Source organism: Globicephala melas, chromosome 3 (assembly GCF_963455315.2).
Source record: "Globicephala melas chromosome 3, mGloMel1.2, whole genome shotgun sequence".
NCBI lineage: Eukaryota > Metazoa > Chordata > Mammalia > Artiodactyla > Delphinidae > Globicephala > Globicephala melas.
In genome coordinates, this window is record NC_083316.1 from 41,589,596 (window position 1) to 41,606,301 (window position 16,706).

At 41.5% G+C, this 16,706-nt stretch overlaps 1 protein-coding gene across 4 annotated transcripts in view; it reads left to right on the forward strand.

Moving 5' to 3' along the window:
- The window catches only part of SNX18 (sorting nexin 18), a 110,581-nt gene that overhangs the window by 16,053 nt on the left and 77,822 nt on the right, over positions 1–16,706 (forward strand). Inside the window, exon 2 of one of the 4 annotated variants that reach the window (XM_030843141.3) lies at positions 8,659–14,870. The exons of the other annotated variants lie outside the window; for them this stretch is intronic. Coding sequence (XP_030699001.1) covers positions 8,659–8,912 — 254 coding nt within the window. The 3' untranslated portion in view covers positions 8,913–14,870. Of the gene's footprint in view, positions 1–8,658; positions 14,871–16,706 lie in introns of those variants that run through there. 4 annotated transcript variants of the gene reach the window in all.

The window sequence follows — 16,706 nt, forward strand, 5'->3', positions numbered from 1 at the left end:
CAAAGTAGGCCACATTGACCAAATTAGCATTCTCTTTCAACATTTTACGCATACGAGGGAATGAAGAAAAACAGGTCTAGTCCAGTCTCAGGCAACTTCTGCGCAGCTGTCCCTGTGCCCTTCAGCCCGTCTCCTGTTCTGTCCCTAACACCAAAGTCTGGGTTTTCTGGGGCAGGGCCCTGGGAAGACAGAAAATCTAGTTAATGTTTCTGGCACAGTCATGATTTCAAAATTAAATAAAATGCTTGCTTTTTTTTTTTTTTTTAAAGGGAGAAAATGTAGCTTTTGGATCCCTGTTGCTTAGTGACTGGGCCTTTTGTATAATTGGTCTGAGGAGGGACAAAGCATACTGAGACTAAGAGATTTGGTTGAAGAAAGGAAGGCAAAGTTCAGGTGCAGAAACTGGTGGGTTGGGAGCGTTTGGAGCAGCCAGCAAGCCCTGGGGGGCCTGAGGGAGGTGGAGGAGAGGCCTTAACCAGGGAAACTGGAAGGAAGCTGGACAACTTCTTCAGCTGAATTTAGGGCCTCCCTGGTTAAAATGCCTGAGGCACTGCAGTGGTTTTTTGCCCCTGTCTAGTTTTGCTGGGTCAGAAGTTGCCAGGAAAGTGCTTTCTCTCTGCAAATCAGAAGCAAACGATACAGCAGAGTTTAATGTAGTGTGACTGTATTTGCTAATGTGCTTTAGTTCAGCTGGTAGTGGGTTCTTAAAATGTGCTAATTGACTACATGACACCAGAGCTTCACTGCTCTCATTGTAGAAAAACCAAAATGGCAATAAAATGCTTCCTAAACAGTTTTACTGATGTACGTAATTTAATGGCATGCTGTGTAAATAACATGATGCTTTTGAAAATGGTGCTGGGACTTCCCTGGTGGCGCAGTGGTTAAGAATCCGCCTGCCAATGCAGGGGACGTGGGTTCGAGCCCTGGTCTGGGAAGATCCCACATGCCGCAGAGCAACTAAGTCCGTGCACCACAACTACTGAAGCCTGCGCGCCTGAAGTCCGTGCTCCACAAGAGAGGCCACTGCAATGAGAAGCCCGCACGCCACAATGAAGAGTAGTGCCCGCTCGCTGCAAGTAGTGAAAGCCTGTGCGCAGCAATGAAGACCCAACGCAGCCAATCAATCAATCAATCGATCCATCAATAAATTTAAAAAAAAAAGAAAGAAAAAATGGTGCTGACTTCCTGGATTGTAATTAATCTATAAAATGAGTTTGTTTGAGTTTGAGCCTTTTAAGGTTATAATATTAATGAACTTTGTCATATGATTGATTTCTTTATGTTTTTATGTTCACCACAAATGTGTAATATTCCTCTGAAACTGAGTGCATGCGGATTATGAGGCAGGATGCTCATTCCAGCCTGAGCGTGCTTTAAAACTGTGCTCACACTGTAAGATACCAAGCAGATGGTAGGAGAGGGCTGGGAGTGAATTTAGGACATGAGTTCTGCTGGGTTTGGTGATGGTGAAGCAGGCAAAGTGCCTTTCTCTGAGACTGGGCAATTGCGATAAGTATACAGATGAACGTGTTAGGAATTTTGCATGTACAGAGTCAGCTAAGAATGCCAAAGGAGTCTGGGAGATTTTGTTAATAGCAGGTCCTAAAGCAAAGTTGAAATACTGGTTTAGTTTTCCTTTTACCTCTCCAAACATGGAAAAGGAAGGACCCTTTTCAGCAGAGTGGAGCAGAGGCCCTGCCTGGTATGTTAAGTGGGAAGTGGCAGGGTTGGCAGGCAGGTAGGAAGGGTGGGTTCTTTGCCAGGAATTAGCTGTGGGACTTTGGACAAGTCACTTAGCCTGTTGTTAGAGAGACTGAGAAAACTGTACCAAAAACTCATCTAAAGCCCTTATTGTGCATTAAAAAGAAAATCTGGGACCCAACTCTGCCCTTCTCACTGAGGAATCAGCTCTCCCGGCTTCCCCAGTGGGTGCCTTGCCAGGATGGAGTGATGGATGAGAATGAAGTCCTCAGGGTTCCTGCTCCACCCTTTGGAATAAAGGCTTAGGGTGATCAGTTCCTGGGTGAACACTCTATCCTGTGGAGAAATTTAAATAATTTGTCCAACTGATTTAATAATTAGATTGAGTGCTCAGCTGAAGGTTCCCTCTCAGCCTGTAAGCCTTTTTAGGAGGGGCTGTCTCTGTGTTCCTTTCAGCCACCCTCTGAGGAAGAAACACCTGAAATGTGTCCAGCTCAGCCCGGTGTCCTGAACGGGAGCTGGGTTGCTTTTGCCTGTTTGGAAGCAAAGTCATGGGTGTGGTGGAAATATATTGCCCCACTTTCATTAATACTTTTTCCTGTACTTCAAATACACTTTAAGAGTTTATTTTCAGTTGTGTAACTTGGGGAGGCTGAACGATTTTTCATTTGTTACCTTCTTGTTATTTTGTCTTGTTATTTTTTTTTAAATGAAGAATATAATACTGCTCTGTGTTGTCAGCCCCTTCTTATTTAATGTCAGAATTTAATACTTGCCTCCACCATTTTCTTTTCATAGTAAAATCTTATTTTGCCCATATATTATTCCATATAATGTCTGTCTTTTAGCCCGAGAGACAGTTTTACAGTTATGTACTTAGGTTCCCATTCTAAAATGTGTTTCCCTCTGATCTCTCCTATTTTTAATTTTCTTTCTTTTTTTTTAACATCTTTATTGGAGTATAACTGCTTTACAATGGTGTGTTAGTTTCTGCTGTATAACAAAGTGAATCAACCATACATATACATATATCCCCATATCCCCTCCCTCTTGCATGTCCCTCCCACCCTCCCTATCCCACCCCTCTAGGTGGTCACAGAGCACCGAGCTGATCTCCCTGTGCTGTGTGGCTGCTTCCCACTAGCTATGTGTTTGACACTAATTTTCTTTCATTTTAAAATCACTGCCCTACCCATGAGTGTTATGGGGACTTCTGTTTAATACAACAGCAACTACTTTTCATCTTAGGCTTTATTTTATCATTTCTCTCCCTTAATTCTTTGTTTTTCCTTTTCTGTTATGAAAGCAAGATAGCAATGTGATGTTTATGAGAGGAGAGACCTGGCAGGGGATAGATACCTTCTAAATTAGCCACATAAAAAGTACAGGTTTTGAAAACCCTTGCCTGTTTTTTTATCAATTGCATGATAAAAATGTGTGTTCCCTCTGCTCTTTAGATTCTGGGCCATGGTTTTAGCTTTTATTTACACTCCTCTTGGGTTTGGTAAAAAATGCAGTACGGCTGAGAGAGTACTTAAAAATATGCTGTAATGCTTTGTTACAACTCTACAGCTGGTTATATTGTACCTCTGCAGTTGTTTCTTAAGCTACAAATTAATTTTTTAAGCTATCTTAGAAGTAGCAAGTCTGTAGTGATCTAACTCTGCTCCAGTAGTTTTCTTTCTCCAACTCTCACTCCTTAGAAGCTAAACCTGATTGAAAATGTGGCTATCTCTGCCTTCCTTGTGATACTTAATATTTTAAGTATGAAAATATGTGAAGCGTAGAAGTGTGTACAGATAATTCCCAGTTTGAGAATCGGCAAACTGCGAGAATACGCCATTTGTGACAAAACCCAAGTGCTAGTTCTATTACTTAAACTATTTTTCTTACATCTAAACCAATGTTTGCAATATAATTTCTATTGGAAAAGTATGTACCCACTTTGATCTTGAGAGAACCCAGAATTTAGAAATGCAGTGGGTAGAAGGGGGGTAAGAGGGAAGCTTCAGGGAAACTCCAGAAAGTACTGGATTGGCCAAAAAGTTCGTTTGGGTTTTTTCTTAAGATGTTACTGAAAACCCGAGTGAACTTTTTGCCCAACCCAATAGTTCTGTTTGTCAATCCCCAAGTGTTTAAACACCCATGCTGTTTGTTCAGATGGGTAGCTTGAGCTGTTTAAAAGATGTCACTTTTTTTTTTTCCTGTTCACTCTCAGACAGTAAACCAGTTAATTAACTTCCATAATTAGCTTTACTGAAGGACTTGACTTTATCTTTCTCATAAGAAAGCAAACACACTAAACCCTTAGTGTTTAATGTATAGGAAGTGTTAATGTATAGTGTTAAAATGTATAGGAAGAACTAACCAGAGGATTGTAAGGTGAATATTTAAAAGCAAAATGGTTTTCTTCTTAAAGGAAATAATTTTTTAAACTTTGAATAACATTTTACAAAAGATAACTTCCTTTTTGGGGGGTTTGGCGTTGAAGGTCTTTGGGGTTGTCATCCTGAACTTTAATAGCCAGCTGCTTAGAGAAGAACTGGACTGCTGTCTCAACTCAGGAACTCTTATGATTTTTCAAAAAGTATATTGCTGGGACTTCCCTGGTGGTGCAGTGGTTAGGAATCTGCCTGCCAATGCAGGGGACACGGGTTCGAGCCCTGGTCTAGGAAGATCTTACATGCCACGGAGCAACTAAGCCCGTGTGCCACAACTACTGAGCCTGCGCTCTAGAGCCCACGCACCACAACTACTGAGCCCGCGCGCCTAGAGCCCGTGCCCCGCAACAAGAGAAGCCACCGCAATGAGAAGACCGCGCACCGCAATGAAGAGTAGCCCCTGCTCGCCACAACTAGAGAAAGCCCGCGCGCAGCAACAAAGACCCAGTGCAGCCCCCCCCCCAAAAAAAGTATACTGCTATCAGCCTGTTTTATTGTTAATCATTTTTGTTCTGAAGGTGGATCTGGGGGAATATCAGTTTAGCTACATTTTAGTTAAAAGAGGTTGTTGCTGTTGTTATTTTAAAACTTGCTCTAAATTCGTGGGTCCCGTTTTGTGGAGACGTGATCTTCTTTGATTACACCTAGCACTCACTCTTCTACCAGAGTTTGTACATTCATAGAATGCTGTTTGATACATATGCTGCCTTATATAGCTTTTTAATGGTTTCAGGCATGTAAATCTTGTCACATCAAAAAATAGTCCCTAAGATAGGAAGTATGTCTCTTCTTAAAAAACCTATCTTATATCTCCTCCTATTTCCTTGCTACTTGCAATCCTGATGCATTATGCTAATGGATTTGAATTGCATTAAGTGCGTTAACCCAAAATTCCAAGTAAAATTGGCCTTTGGGTGCTTACTCTCCTCAGTATTTTTTTCTGTCCTTCCTAGTTTGCAAAATAATTTTTTGCTGGGATGTCCAACTGCACTAGAGCAAACAAAGGCAAAGCCCATCCAGGGGTTGTATGTTACTATTTTTGGTGGTAGTTCTTAATTTATATAACTTTCCAGTAAGATCTAAGTCGGGGGGGAGAGAGGCAGGGGAAGAGAGGCCCCCCTCCCCCATGTAGGTCTGAGCTTACATTTTCAAAATAATGAAGTATGTACTGCTTTTTCGATGTTTTGTGGCATCCTAATCATATGTTACAAAGATAAGAAAATCAGACATCTTATAAATATTAAAAGGCTTTGCAGGTACAATTAGTGAATTGAATGAGGTTCGTAAGATTCCAGAGGGAAATTTTCAAAACCTATATGGTTTATTTTACATACTCACAAGGTCTTCTGACTTGCATGTCAGAATAAAAGTCCGGGACCTGCAAGGAAGGTGGGAAGGGAGAAGGGCAGTGCGGGAGCCCCAGCTCTGGGGCAGGGGGTGGGGAGGCCTGGGGTCAAGGGGAGGAGAGGAGATAGCTGATCCTCAGTGGCCCAGCCCTTATCCCCCGCACCCTGCTCACCAGCGCCCACCTTGCTTTTTTGCCTATTCAGGCTCCAGTTTCTTTTCTGAATATTTGTAGTGTTTGCTTTGAAGTCATTGTACACTCAGATCCCATCTCCTCTGCCTCTTACTGGGTTACCGCTGACTTTGAGGCTCGAAGAGGTTGGGTGGCTTTCTCAGTTCCCTTGTCATAAAATAGTAGCAATGTCTGTTGCAAAGTAGCAGCAGGGTGAGAGTTGGTACACGGAAAGTGCCTCGCCTATATTGTGACTATTTTTGGCTGCTACCATTTACTGTTATCTACGCCTGTTCCCTGCCTCTCGCCCTTCCTCCCCCCTTTGTCCACAGCACTGCCTGGCACGTAGCAGGCCCTCCGAGCATTTTCCCTTGTGACACGATCACGTTATCTTGGAGAAAGCCATATTCAGCTCCTATGCAGAATTCTGTGCTTTGTGGTCCTGTTTCACTTCATGTCATGGTTGTGTGCTTGTCCTCAGTGTGCTTTGCGAGGTGATTTCCTCGAGAGCTTCCGGAGGGTGGGGACTTGAACATTTCTTGTGAGTTTCTCTGTGTGCCAGCTCTGTGCTCTACACTAGACCCTCCATAAATGTTGGTAAAGCTGAGATTCTAGCCCCAGAGCCCAACTGTTTGGGGCTCTGTGTTATTTAGTAAATAAACTTATAGTTGGGAGAAAAGTGAGTCTTAAATTCTCGGCTCCTTTAGTATGTACACTCAGAAAGCTTAAAGGTGTCAAATGCCAAAAGGCCTTCAGACCTTGCAGAGATTTAATACTCGTACCGTGTCCAGGAGTTTTGAAAATGTATGCCGATGTGATTCAAGCTGTGAAAACTTCAGTCTTGTTCATTTGTAAGTTGGTTTCATGGATGCATGTCTGCAGTCTGCAGTTCTGTGTAATAGAATGTCATTTCTGAGAATATGGCAATCTCATCTGGAGTCTGACAAGCTGCAGGTTCATTGACATTGGCACAGCTCAGGGCCAGGTTTCTGAGCTCCTCTGTGCTGGACTCTAGTGACTAGAACAAGTAATACCTGCAGCATATTCGCAGGACAGGCCACAGCTGCTGCACAGCTGCCCGGGGGTCTGCGGGAGCAGGGCGCCGGCGCCTGTCCTCTGTGTTCGCACGGTGGGCCCCGCACCTCGGCCCCGAATCACATGAACAGTCAGATCTCCTGAGACTTGGCTCTCTTGACTTCTGTTCTCACTCTCAACCATTTGAAACATAAATTTCATATTCTCAGCCATCTTTTTGAAATATTTTTCTTTTCTTTTTTAGTTTTCTGTCTCATGCTTTCCTGGTCTCTTCAACTTCAATTTTTACACATAAACCGGGACAGGACACTTGTACAAATATAATGAACATAAGTTTGCTACAAAAAATTATTTTCTCTCTCTGAGGGGGAGTGCCCTTTCTCTGTTTAGTATTGAGACCACAAGCAGGCAGGTTTCACTGCTTCCCGAGTCCCGTCCGCCATGGGGAAAATGTTAACAGCGCTGTATTTTCAGGGCGATGGCTTCTTAGGGGAATGGGTCAGGGGTCTTCCTGTAGCTCTGCTAACACGAACGGCATCTCCGCTGTGTGGTCACAGGGGAAGCAGGGCATTTTCTCTACTCCAGGGCTCACCTGCTTTTCAGGTAAAGATCTTCTTTAGAATAAGTAAATGAAAATATACATACATACATACGTAGCTATAACATTTGTTGTCGGTGGGTTTTAATTTCTCGGGTCTTTGAGCTGTGCCAAAAAAAAAAGACGCTGTTTAGGCTCTAAGCGCTGTATTTAATACTAGGTTTACTCTATATTATTTTGTAGATTTGAAGAAATTTAGATATAGGGCTTTTCCCCTGTGTATTTCACCATCAGCTAAAACTGAACATTTCCACAACAAAGTTGCTCAGCTTTCCCACTGCCTTCTAAACAGGCTACCTTTCCCCCCCTGTAGCATCACCATGTCCGCAGACCTCCAAGCCAGGTGTCCTAGACGTTTCTCTCTTTCATCATGGTTTAGTAGAATGGGTGCCACGTGGAGTCAGGTATTCTGGATTCTTGAGCTGGCTGTGCCCAAGTGATCTGAGCTTTATCATTTTTACGAATCCATGAATAGTCTTTATTTTTCCTACCCCCTAAGCATCCTCAGCCTTTTGTGTTTTCATATGACTATGCTTCTAGGGGAGGGTCTGCCCTCATGTGGCACCTGCCACAGAGACCGTGCTTTTCCCTCCTCCTTGCACACACCCTCTGGTGAGACATTTCTTGACTGGAGGCTATGACACCTTCTGGCTTCATTCCCAGATCATCACTAGGGCAGACTCAAAACTCACTGATCTTTACAGCTCCTAAAGAAAAGGAGGCGAGGGACTTCGCTGGCGGTCCAGTGGTTAGGACTCTGAGCTTCTAATGAAGCTCAGAGCACAGGTTTGATCCCTGGTTGGAGAACTAAGATCCCACATGCCACGTGGCCAAAAAAAAAAAAAGAAAAGAAAGAAAAGGAGGCAAATTTTTACTTCACAGGGCCATTATGCTGCAGGTACGGGTCTCCTGATAGAATGTGGAGTCAAAACCAGGCATGCATGCAGTATTCTCCCCTTTATAAATGTCTCTCTTAATATATGCATATATAATGGTGTCACACCTTTTCTCTTAAGAATGTTAAAACTGCAAAGTTGCTTAGTTTGTCTTTTTAGGGACAATTCCTTGGAGTTTGATATCTGTCATTTATAGTTTCTCTGCCTGCAAGAGATGAAACATGCTATAGCTACTTGGTCAATGGCAAAAGCTGGTTTTGATAACTGAAGTTGCAGCAATGGAGGTGTTTTCAGGAACTTTACCAGATTTCTTCTTTTTTAATAAGTGATCATGGCCAACCCTTTAAACGCCAAAGGACTTTAAAATAGTTCAGGCAAGTATTTATAATGCCCAGCATTCTGTTTACTATGTAGCTGAACCACTGGGATACATACATATTTTTTAATTAATTTTTGTCTTAACTACAGGAGCTCTTACCAAAGTAAAGGAGAGTAGGCGACACGTGGAAGAAGGGAAGATGGAGATCCAAAAGGCTGATGGCATTCAGGATCGCTGTAACACTATTTCTTTTGCCACTTTGGCAGAAATTCACCACTTCCATCAAATTCGAGTAAGAGACTTTAAATCACAGATGCAGCATTTCTTACAACAACAAATAATATTTTTCCAAAAAGTGACGCAGAAGTTGGAAGAGGCTCTTCACAAATATGATAGTGTTTAATGACTGGAGGTTGGATTATGGACTTTTTTTCAGTTCAAGGATAATTTCTACAGCAGAATAAAAACTGCTATCAAAGAGCTATTGCCAACTGTCAGCAGTGGTACAAGGATGGTTTTGTGTTCAACTGAAACTCGGCTGAATATATAATTATGTAGGAAAGAAGCAGTTAATATGGTTATATAATAGAAACAGTACCACACATTGTAACTAAATTATACTATGTATGCCTACACTACCATTGTAACTTTTGGAATAATGATTATACTATTTGCCTTATTGCTTTTTGAAGTATGGGTATTTTAGTGCATACTTTGTAGACCTCAAAACCCATGAAGGGTCTCAAAGAAGCTGGCTGGATAAAAGCCTGCTGCGGATGCCTTTTTACTCTCACAGATTGGGATTACCTAAATTCAACTTATTCTCTGTTTACAAACTCCAACTAGAGCAGCTATGCGACTTTGTGCCTTTAGACTCTTGGTTTTTTCATTTCTCCACCCCCCCACCCCCTTTTTAAAGTAACCACAACTTTTCTGACTGAAAGAGTGAAAGGCCAGTGCACATAATGACAAACTGCTGGGAACCTCCTGTTGATGCTGGGGGTGGGGTGGGAGGATCAGCTGTCATCAGTTTGCCCAGCAAGTTTTGTCTCCTGATACATGCTGGTGAGCACAGTGGAGGGACACGCATGCTCATCTTTGGATGTGGTGTCTGTTAGGGAAGAAAACGGTGCCACTCTGTTCCCTTAGATGCTACAGTAGCATAGCCTCTTCACTCAAGTGTCCTGGAAACTTGGTGTGGAGATTTCATCGAACATGTCTTATAACCCAGAGAAGGAGTCTAATCAATTGGAGACACGAGCACAGAATCAGTGACAACACACACTCGGTTTTAATTCTAAGGAGGGTTTTCTTTTCTTTTCTTTTCTTTTTTTTAGCTTGAAGATTTTCTTTTAACATTCAGTGTAATTTTTGTTTTGTTTTGTTTTGTTACTGGATCTACACTGTTAACTGATGGAGACTCCACTGTGATTCACTCGTTTACTTATCAAAAACTTTTCAGGGATGTCTGTAAAATTCAGTGTTATACGTGATGAAAAGTAGTGTTGGTTGATCTAAGGAGGGACCAGAAATAATTTCTACTATTCCAAATGCTGACGGAAAAAAGTATTTGTTTTTGTTTCTGTTTTTAAGTATTGATAAGCCCCCAGAACATTTAACCTTAAAAATTACCTTAAGTATATTCTTTTATTATTATAAGGGAAATACGATGGCTGATAAATACCAAAACGATTCAAAAGCAGCTTAATTTAAAAAGCACAAAGAGATTCTGGTTAGAAATGCCAAAATCTCAATGTTTTTCTAGTTGCTGAGCTCAATAATGTGATTCTTGAGTTTACAGATTTAAAAACTGTCACTGAAAGGTTAAAGTATTTACTGTTTTTAATGAAGTCAAACTTATGCTGCCTCAGAAATCCCTGGGTATAAAAATGGTAACATAGAAGTAAAGAGGTCAGTTTGAAATGCTGGTGAGTCACATTGATTAAAGAAAAGGGTCAATTTGCAGATAGTCATACAAAGAGAAGGTTATTGAAATGATTACTCAACAGCACATTTACTCTAAAAAGTAATCTCACATGGGTTGAATTTTTAAGATCAGAGTATCATAATTTTGATCAAAATTTTATACCTTAGGTAACTTAGAGCCAGATTTAACATCATGTGGCTTCGTCTCTACTACCAACATGTGGAACTGTAACCAAATATATTGTTCTTTAAAAAATAACTTTCTCTTGTTGATTGCAAAATACAGTTCTATAAACAAAACCCATATATATATATGTGTGTGTATATATATATGTGTGTGTGTATATATATATATATATGTGTGTGTATATATATATATATATAAATGTTAATTTTATTGCAGAAGTTTGGAGATTATAATGATAGCATTTAATTTAAGTTTGAGTCTGTATTGGACAAATAAGCACTATGCTTTTCAAATGATTGGAAAATCAGTTTTACTTGCCTCCTTTTTTGGCAGTGGTTTGATTTTGTTTGTTTGTTTAAGTAAAAATCACTAAACTTTGCAATGGTAGCATTGAAATTATCTGAGGTGTCTTGTATGATTGTGCTTTGGCCAGGGTGGACATAGCTTAAATTATAAAAACTAAAGATTAAAGAAAAAGGAAGTATAAGTTCATGCTGCCTATTTAGAAGAGAACTTTCATCCTTCATAACTATATAACATTATAATGCCACTGATTCATAAGGGGTTTAAATTAATTCTGTGGGGTAGGACACCGGAATTATTAGTGTTCATTTTCATCTAAGATCTTTATATCTCTAACGTTCTTGGTCCTATTGAAACATTTCAGTATACAAAAATACTGCAATGTTAATACCCAAGAGAAAAGCCATCATAATGTGTATGCTGGTCATTATGATCAGTGTGGTACAGTTTTTTAAAATAAACTATCATGCCCTTCATGCCATTATTTGTCTTTATTTCTATAATTTAAACTTCAGATATATGATGTATTTAGAACAGGAGGGCATGCACTTGAGCTTGGCTTTGCTATTTTAATTAGAGACAGAGTCGTTTATATGCTGCAAGTCTAATGCAGCGAGACTGGTTCTACAGCCGTGCATTGGAACCCTGTTTCTCTTCTAGGCTTTTGTATCTGAAGGTACAGTGTAAAGCTGGAATAAGGGAACACATTTGAAAATGAAACGGAAAGTCAGTGCTCCTTGGCTTGAATAGAGTCATAATTGGGATTTTCTTAGGCTTCACTGATACAGTTGTCTTAGATTTATTCATGACAATACAGCAGATTCTTAAATGCCGATTTTTAATTGTCTTGAATTTTGCTGCTGTTCTCATCATTAAGGACTTGAAAAAATGTTTTAGTCTCTCAAGTCAAGCATGTAAAGTTTATTGTATAAACTTTTAAATGTCATTCTTTCCTAAGTTCATTTTTTCTATTCATTTACTAAGCCATTTTTTCCATTTATGCCTTTATTTCCTCAGAATCGAATACCATGTCTGATACTTTTAAAACCATAAGCATTATCCAGTTTTCTCATTTCCAACCTTATCTTTGGCTAACAGAACAAGTAAAACAGGATACTATTTATTTACAGGCTAAAAATCTTGAATATTGTTTTTTTCCTTCAAAATGTTACGATTAGTGCAGATCAGCCATGTTTATCTTTTAAAAATAAACAAAGGTTGCTTTATTTCTCAGCTTCAATGGAATATTATAATTATTTTTTCTCCAGTAGTCAAGGAGGCATTTATTTAATGTGAAAGACTTAAACAGAAAGATAGAAGAGTGAGTTCACTGTCTTAAGCTTCCATCTGCAGTTGCCATATAAATTGTTCATGAAATTCTGTAGTAAATTTGATTAATTTAAATCTATAAGCCATTTGGGTGGTCCCACTGAGTATCTGCTTATGTTAGTAACTTCAGTAACTATTGAGCTTATAGCAATAAATTGTGAGTGAGATGTTTTGAAATAATAGTTGTCGTGAGCCCAGCACCTGACGCATAGTAGGTACTTAAGGAAAGCACTTCACACGCTGTCTCCGTTGGAAACTGATGCTGTTGGCTGCCAGCTCAAACCAGCCTGATCCAGAATGTAAAGGGTCACGGGTGGGTACCGGAACCTGGCGAACCCCACACGGGGCCAAAAGTCCCATCTTTTGGGACTAAGTACTAAGAACAAGAACTAAGCTTGCCCTCTATGTGGGGCTTTTTAATTTGTCAATTTCTTTTCTTTATGGGTCTATTTTATTCTTTTCCTGTAGCTAGGCTTTCTCAGCACCTTCTAATACATCTAAAACGGCCAAGCCATCTTGCAGTTCATAAGTTTCCTTGGGCCAGTGGCGGACACCTGACCCAAGCTGGACAAATCAGCTGTGGCCTGGGATTAGGGGGTGGGGCATGAGAAGGAGAGGTTCTCTTAGAGGGTGTTTGAGGGAAGAAAGGAAACAGGACAGGAGCTAATGTCAAGTCAAAGGTTTAATTCCACTTGGTCAGGGTCAGAATCAGCCGTGACAAGTTCCCCTTGGTCACAGGTTGCTTCTACCTACCGCGTGGAGCATTGTTAGAATTCTAACAATGCTCCACACGATAGGCTCTGGTGAGTCTGAGGCGGGTGGAGTAGATTTCTAGGCAGAGTACAGAAGGGTGCTATGCTAGGGGTCTGGGGGCAGGAACATGGAAAAACCCAGCTGAGGATTCACGTCTATCCCAGGCCTCTGAGTTGGTGGGCAGTTAATCTAGGATTGGATCATAGCTAAAGCCTTTCTAGGGATCATCAGTTCCTCCTACTTGGTCCTGACCCTAGGATGTCCCAATCCCATCATTCCAGTGGCAGAGATGGAGCTTCCAAAAGTGGCCTCTTTTATTAAAGGCAGTTCAACTTCTAAGAGGCTTAGAAACACACAAGGTGTGTGTATGGTATTCCTTTGCTGTGGGTCCCATCAGCCTATCTGGAAATGATTTCTAAGTTTGTAATGGTCAGACGCATCAGATCTTATTTTTCTAGTGGTTTAAATTTTCAGTCACTCGAGGAAATGGCTTTCAGGACTTAACTAACTGCTGAGTTGCTGGACTTCTCTGTGAGCATAGTGGGGAAGCTGACCCAGCATATCAGTGAGAAAGGCAACACATTGGAGCCAGGGGTCATATTCTAGCTTGTCTACTCTCTGAATGACCTCAGGCAACTCACCAACCCATCTCTGAGCCTCAGTTTCCTCATTTGTATGATAGGCCTACTTAGGTTTTATTAGAGAGTATTAGATTAACTAGTATGTACAGTCCTTAACTATTTGGCAGTACTCCCTCTCTGAATAACCATAGGAAGTGATAAAAATTCCAGAAGTAGGTACTTAATAAATGATAGCAATGTTCCCAAGCGTTGTGTGATCTTGAGCTAGTCACTTAATCTCTCTGAGCCAGTTTTCTATCCATAGTGGGATAGAGTATCTGCTTCTCAGAAATACTGCAAGAATTGAATGACATATGAAACGCCCTGAGCCCAATGCATGGCAAGAGTAAGAACAATAAAGATCCCCTGTGATTACGTGAGAAGGGATGAGATGAAGGGTTTAAATAATAAGAACTTCACATCAGCTGTAAGGAATCCACGCTCCAGTCCCCGTCAGGCGGGAGGTCCCACTGTCAGCCACGGCGCTCTCACCTTGGCACCTGTCTTGGCCAGCTCTCCCCATCCAGCCCGGCCTCAGGTCCAAACCCCCATCCTGGTTCCAGAACCCTGGCACAGCATCCTTGCATATTCTGACTCGAAGCCTAATTCACTGCTGCTCAGACCAACCAAGTTTCTCCTGCTGGGGTGGGCAGGGGCTCAGCTCTCCAGAGATCAGCCCTTTTCCATAAGGCTCCCAACCTGCTCTTAAAGAGTTTAAATACCAGTATGTTCAGGAAGTTGTTTTCTACCAGAATATCTGAAGACAGCTTGGAATTCTGTTTTTGCTTACCAAATTAATAATGATTTTATTGACGTCTGCTGTCCTGTATTTGAACAAAAATACCCATGAGGAAAGCGAAACCTGTAATCCTGGGGAAATAGGCAGTTTTCTTAACATGTGGTGCTTTGTAATAGCTCCTATTCTAGAATCCATGGGAAGAAAATTTGACTTTTTAGGTACCCATGCTGACAGGTGATCCCATGATAAATTGCACAGTTATCTGAAGGATTAAAAACTGTAGGTGTCAATCACCTAAAAAAAACCCAAAGATCTTCAGATACCAATATAGAATTTTCCCAAGAAAAATTACATGACAAAAAGAAAAGGGCAGAATCATATTTTATATGCTACCCTTTGAATAAAAGAGAAAACAATTATGTTTGCTTATATATGCCTGGATTATTTCTAAAAGTAGAGACAAACAATTAGTAACAAGGTAACATTGTTTGCTTTGGGTTCTGGGAACTGGGCAGCAAGGGGTTAGGGGTGGGAGGGAGATTTTTATTTACATGCCTTTGTATATGTTTGAATTTGAATGATTGAATGTATTTTTTGTTTTAAAAATAAGGATAAATTTTAAAATTGACGGACTAGCCAAAAAAAAAAAAAAAAAAAAAAAGATATACAAAGGAGGATAGAGCCATAGCTCTGTGCCAGCGCCTCTGAGACCCGGAAGCAGGTTATCCAAACGTAGAACGAACGATCTCATGTAAACAGTGGACTCACAGTAGTGAGCAAATCAATCTTCATTGTGTTATTCCTTGTTGAAATCCAACAGCATTATTAGGAAGTGTACTGTTACCAGAATGGGTAAAGTTGACTGTCGAGAAATGTATGACCAAACCATAATCTTGTTTTCTGTGGTACAGGTTACTCTTTTTGTCTTCCTCCCTGCCCTGTGAAACTTTCCACAATGCTCTGATCCCTGTGTCTGGTCCCTTCTCTGCACCCCTGTCACTTCTGTGATGACATTTAGCAACTAAGCACGCATGGATCCTGGGCTGAGATGGATTTCTTTTTCCTACCACTTAGATTTCAAGTGTGTATTCTGCTCTAGGTATGGTACTATAACTGGCCGTTACGTACATTATTTTATCTACAGAACTCAATTACAAAACCATTTTACAAACAAGGAAACTGAGGCTTCCAGACATTCCGTGACGGTCGCAACAGCCAGAAAGAGGCAGAGTTGGGATTTGAACCCAGGTCAACTAACCCCACAGCTTGGGTTACTCCTATTTGAGAACAGAGGCACAAGTGCTTGAGCCGAGGAGGAGGTGGCGGTGATATTCCTTCTGAGGACCAGCCCTGTCCCCTGTCCTCACTGCGTCGGGACCCGGCCGTGATCGAGGCCTGGGAAGTTAAGTGCAGGAGGACTGTGCTTGGAGAACAGGACCTCTGGGACTCGCCAGGTTTGTGAATCACACTAAATTGCATCTTATGAAAGAAAGGAAAGGCCAAAACTCTGCGTTCACACCACCAGCACAAGCAGTGGGCCTTCTTGTGAGGGCTGTTTTCCACAAAGACAGACCTGTGTTCTGGTTCCAGGAGAACAGAGGTGTCGGCCGCAGGAGGACCGACTCTGCTCAGCCGCGGGCCTGCTTCCACGCAGCCCGTCCAATTCGAATCAGCACCTGGGCAGCAGGACCCACGGTCGCACGTCACTCCCTACCCAGCCCTTTGTGATCAGCCATCGTTTTGACTGTCAGATCCACATATGCCAGGTTGCTGCTGTGTGTTCTCCTTCAACACAGCTGGCAGAGTTTGAAAGGCACAAGCTGAGCTCCAGGAATCAAGAGGAAAGCTGGCCTCCGAGTGGATGGCCAAGGGGGTCTCACAGGTCAAGACCAGGAACTCACCATCATGGAAGCTGTTGGGAGTCTGAAGCCCTAAATAAGATGAACAAGTCACCAGTTGCCATGCTGGTTCTTCCACTCCTTCAATACGAAAACTTTGAATGGAACCAGACCAAATGCCTTCTGACCAGCACATCCTCACTCCTTTACTCTGTGGGAAACCAAATCATCATCAAAAGGTTGCTGTGAAAAAGGTAGTTACCCCAACATCAACACACCTTTGAGTCACTTACCTTCGAAAACTTGATGAAGCCATTGGTACAATAGAGATATCCTGGATGCTTATTCATTTGTTTGAACAAATATTTACTGAATGCCTATTTTCCAGGCACTGTTCTAGGCACTGGGAATACAGCAGTTAACAAAAACCATCCAAAATCCCTGCCCTCATGAATTTACATTCTAGTGGGGGAGACATAATAATTAAATGTATTAGTGAAAT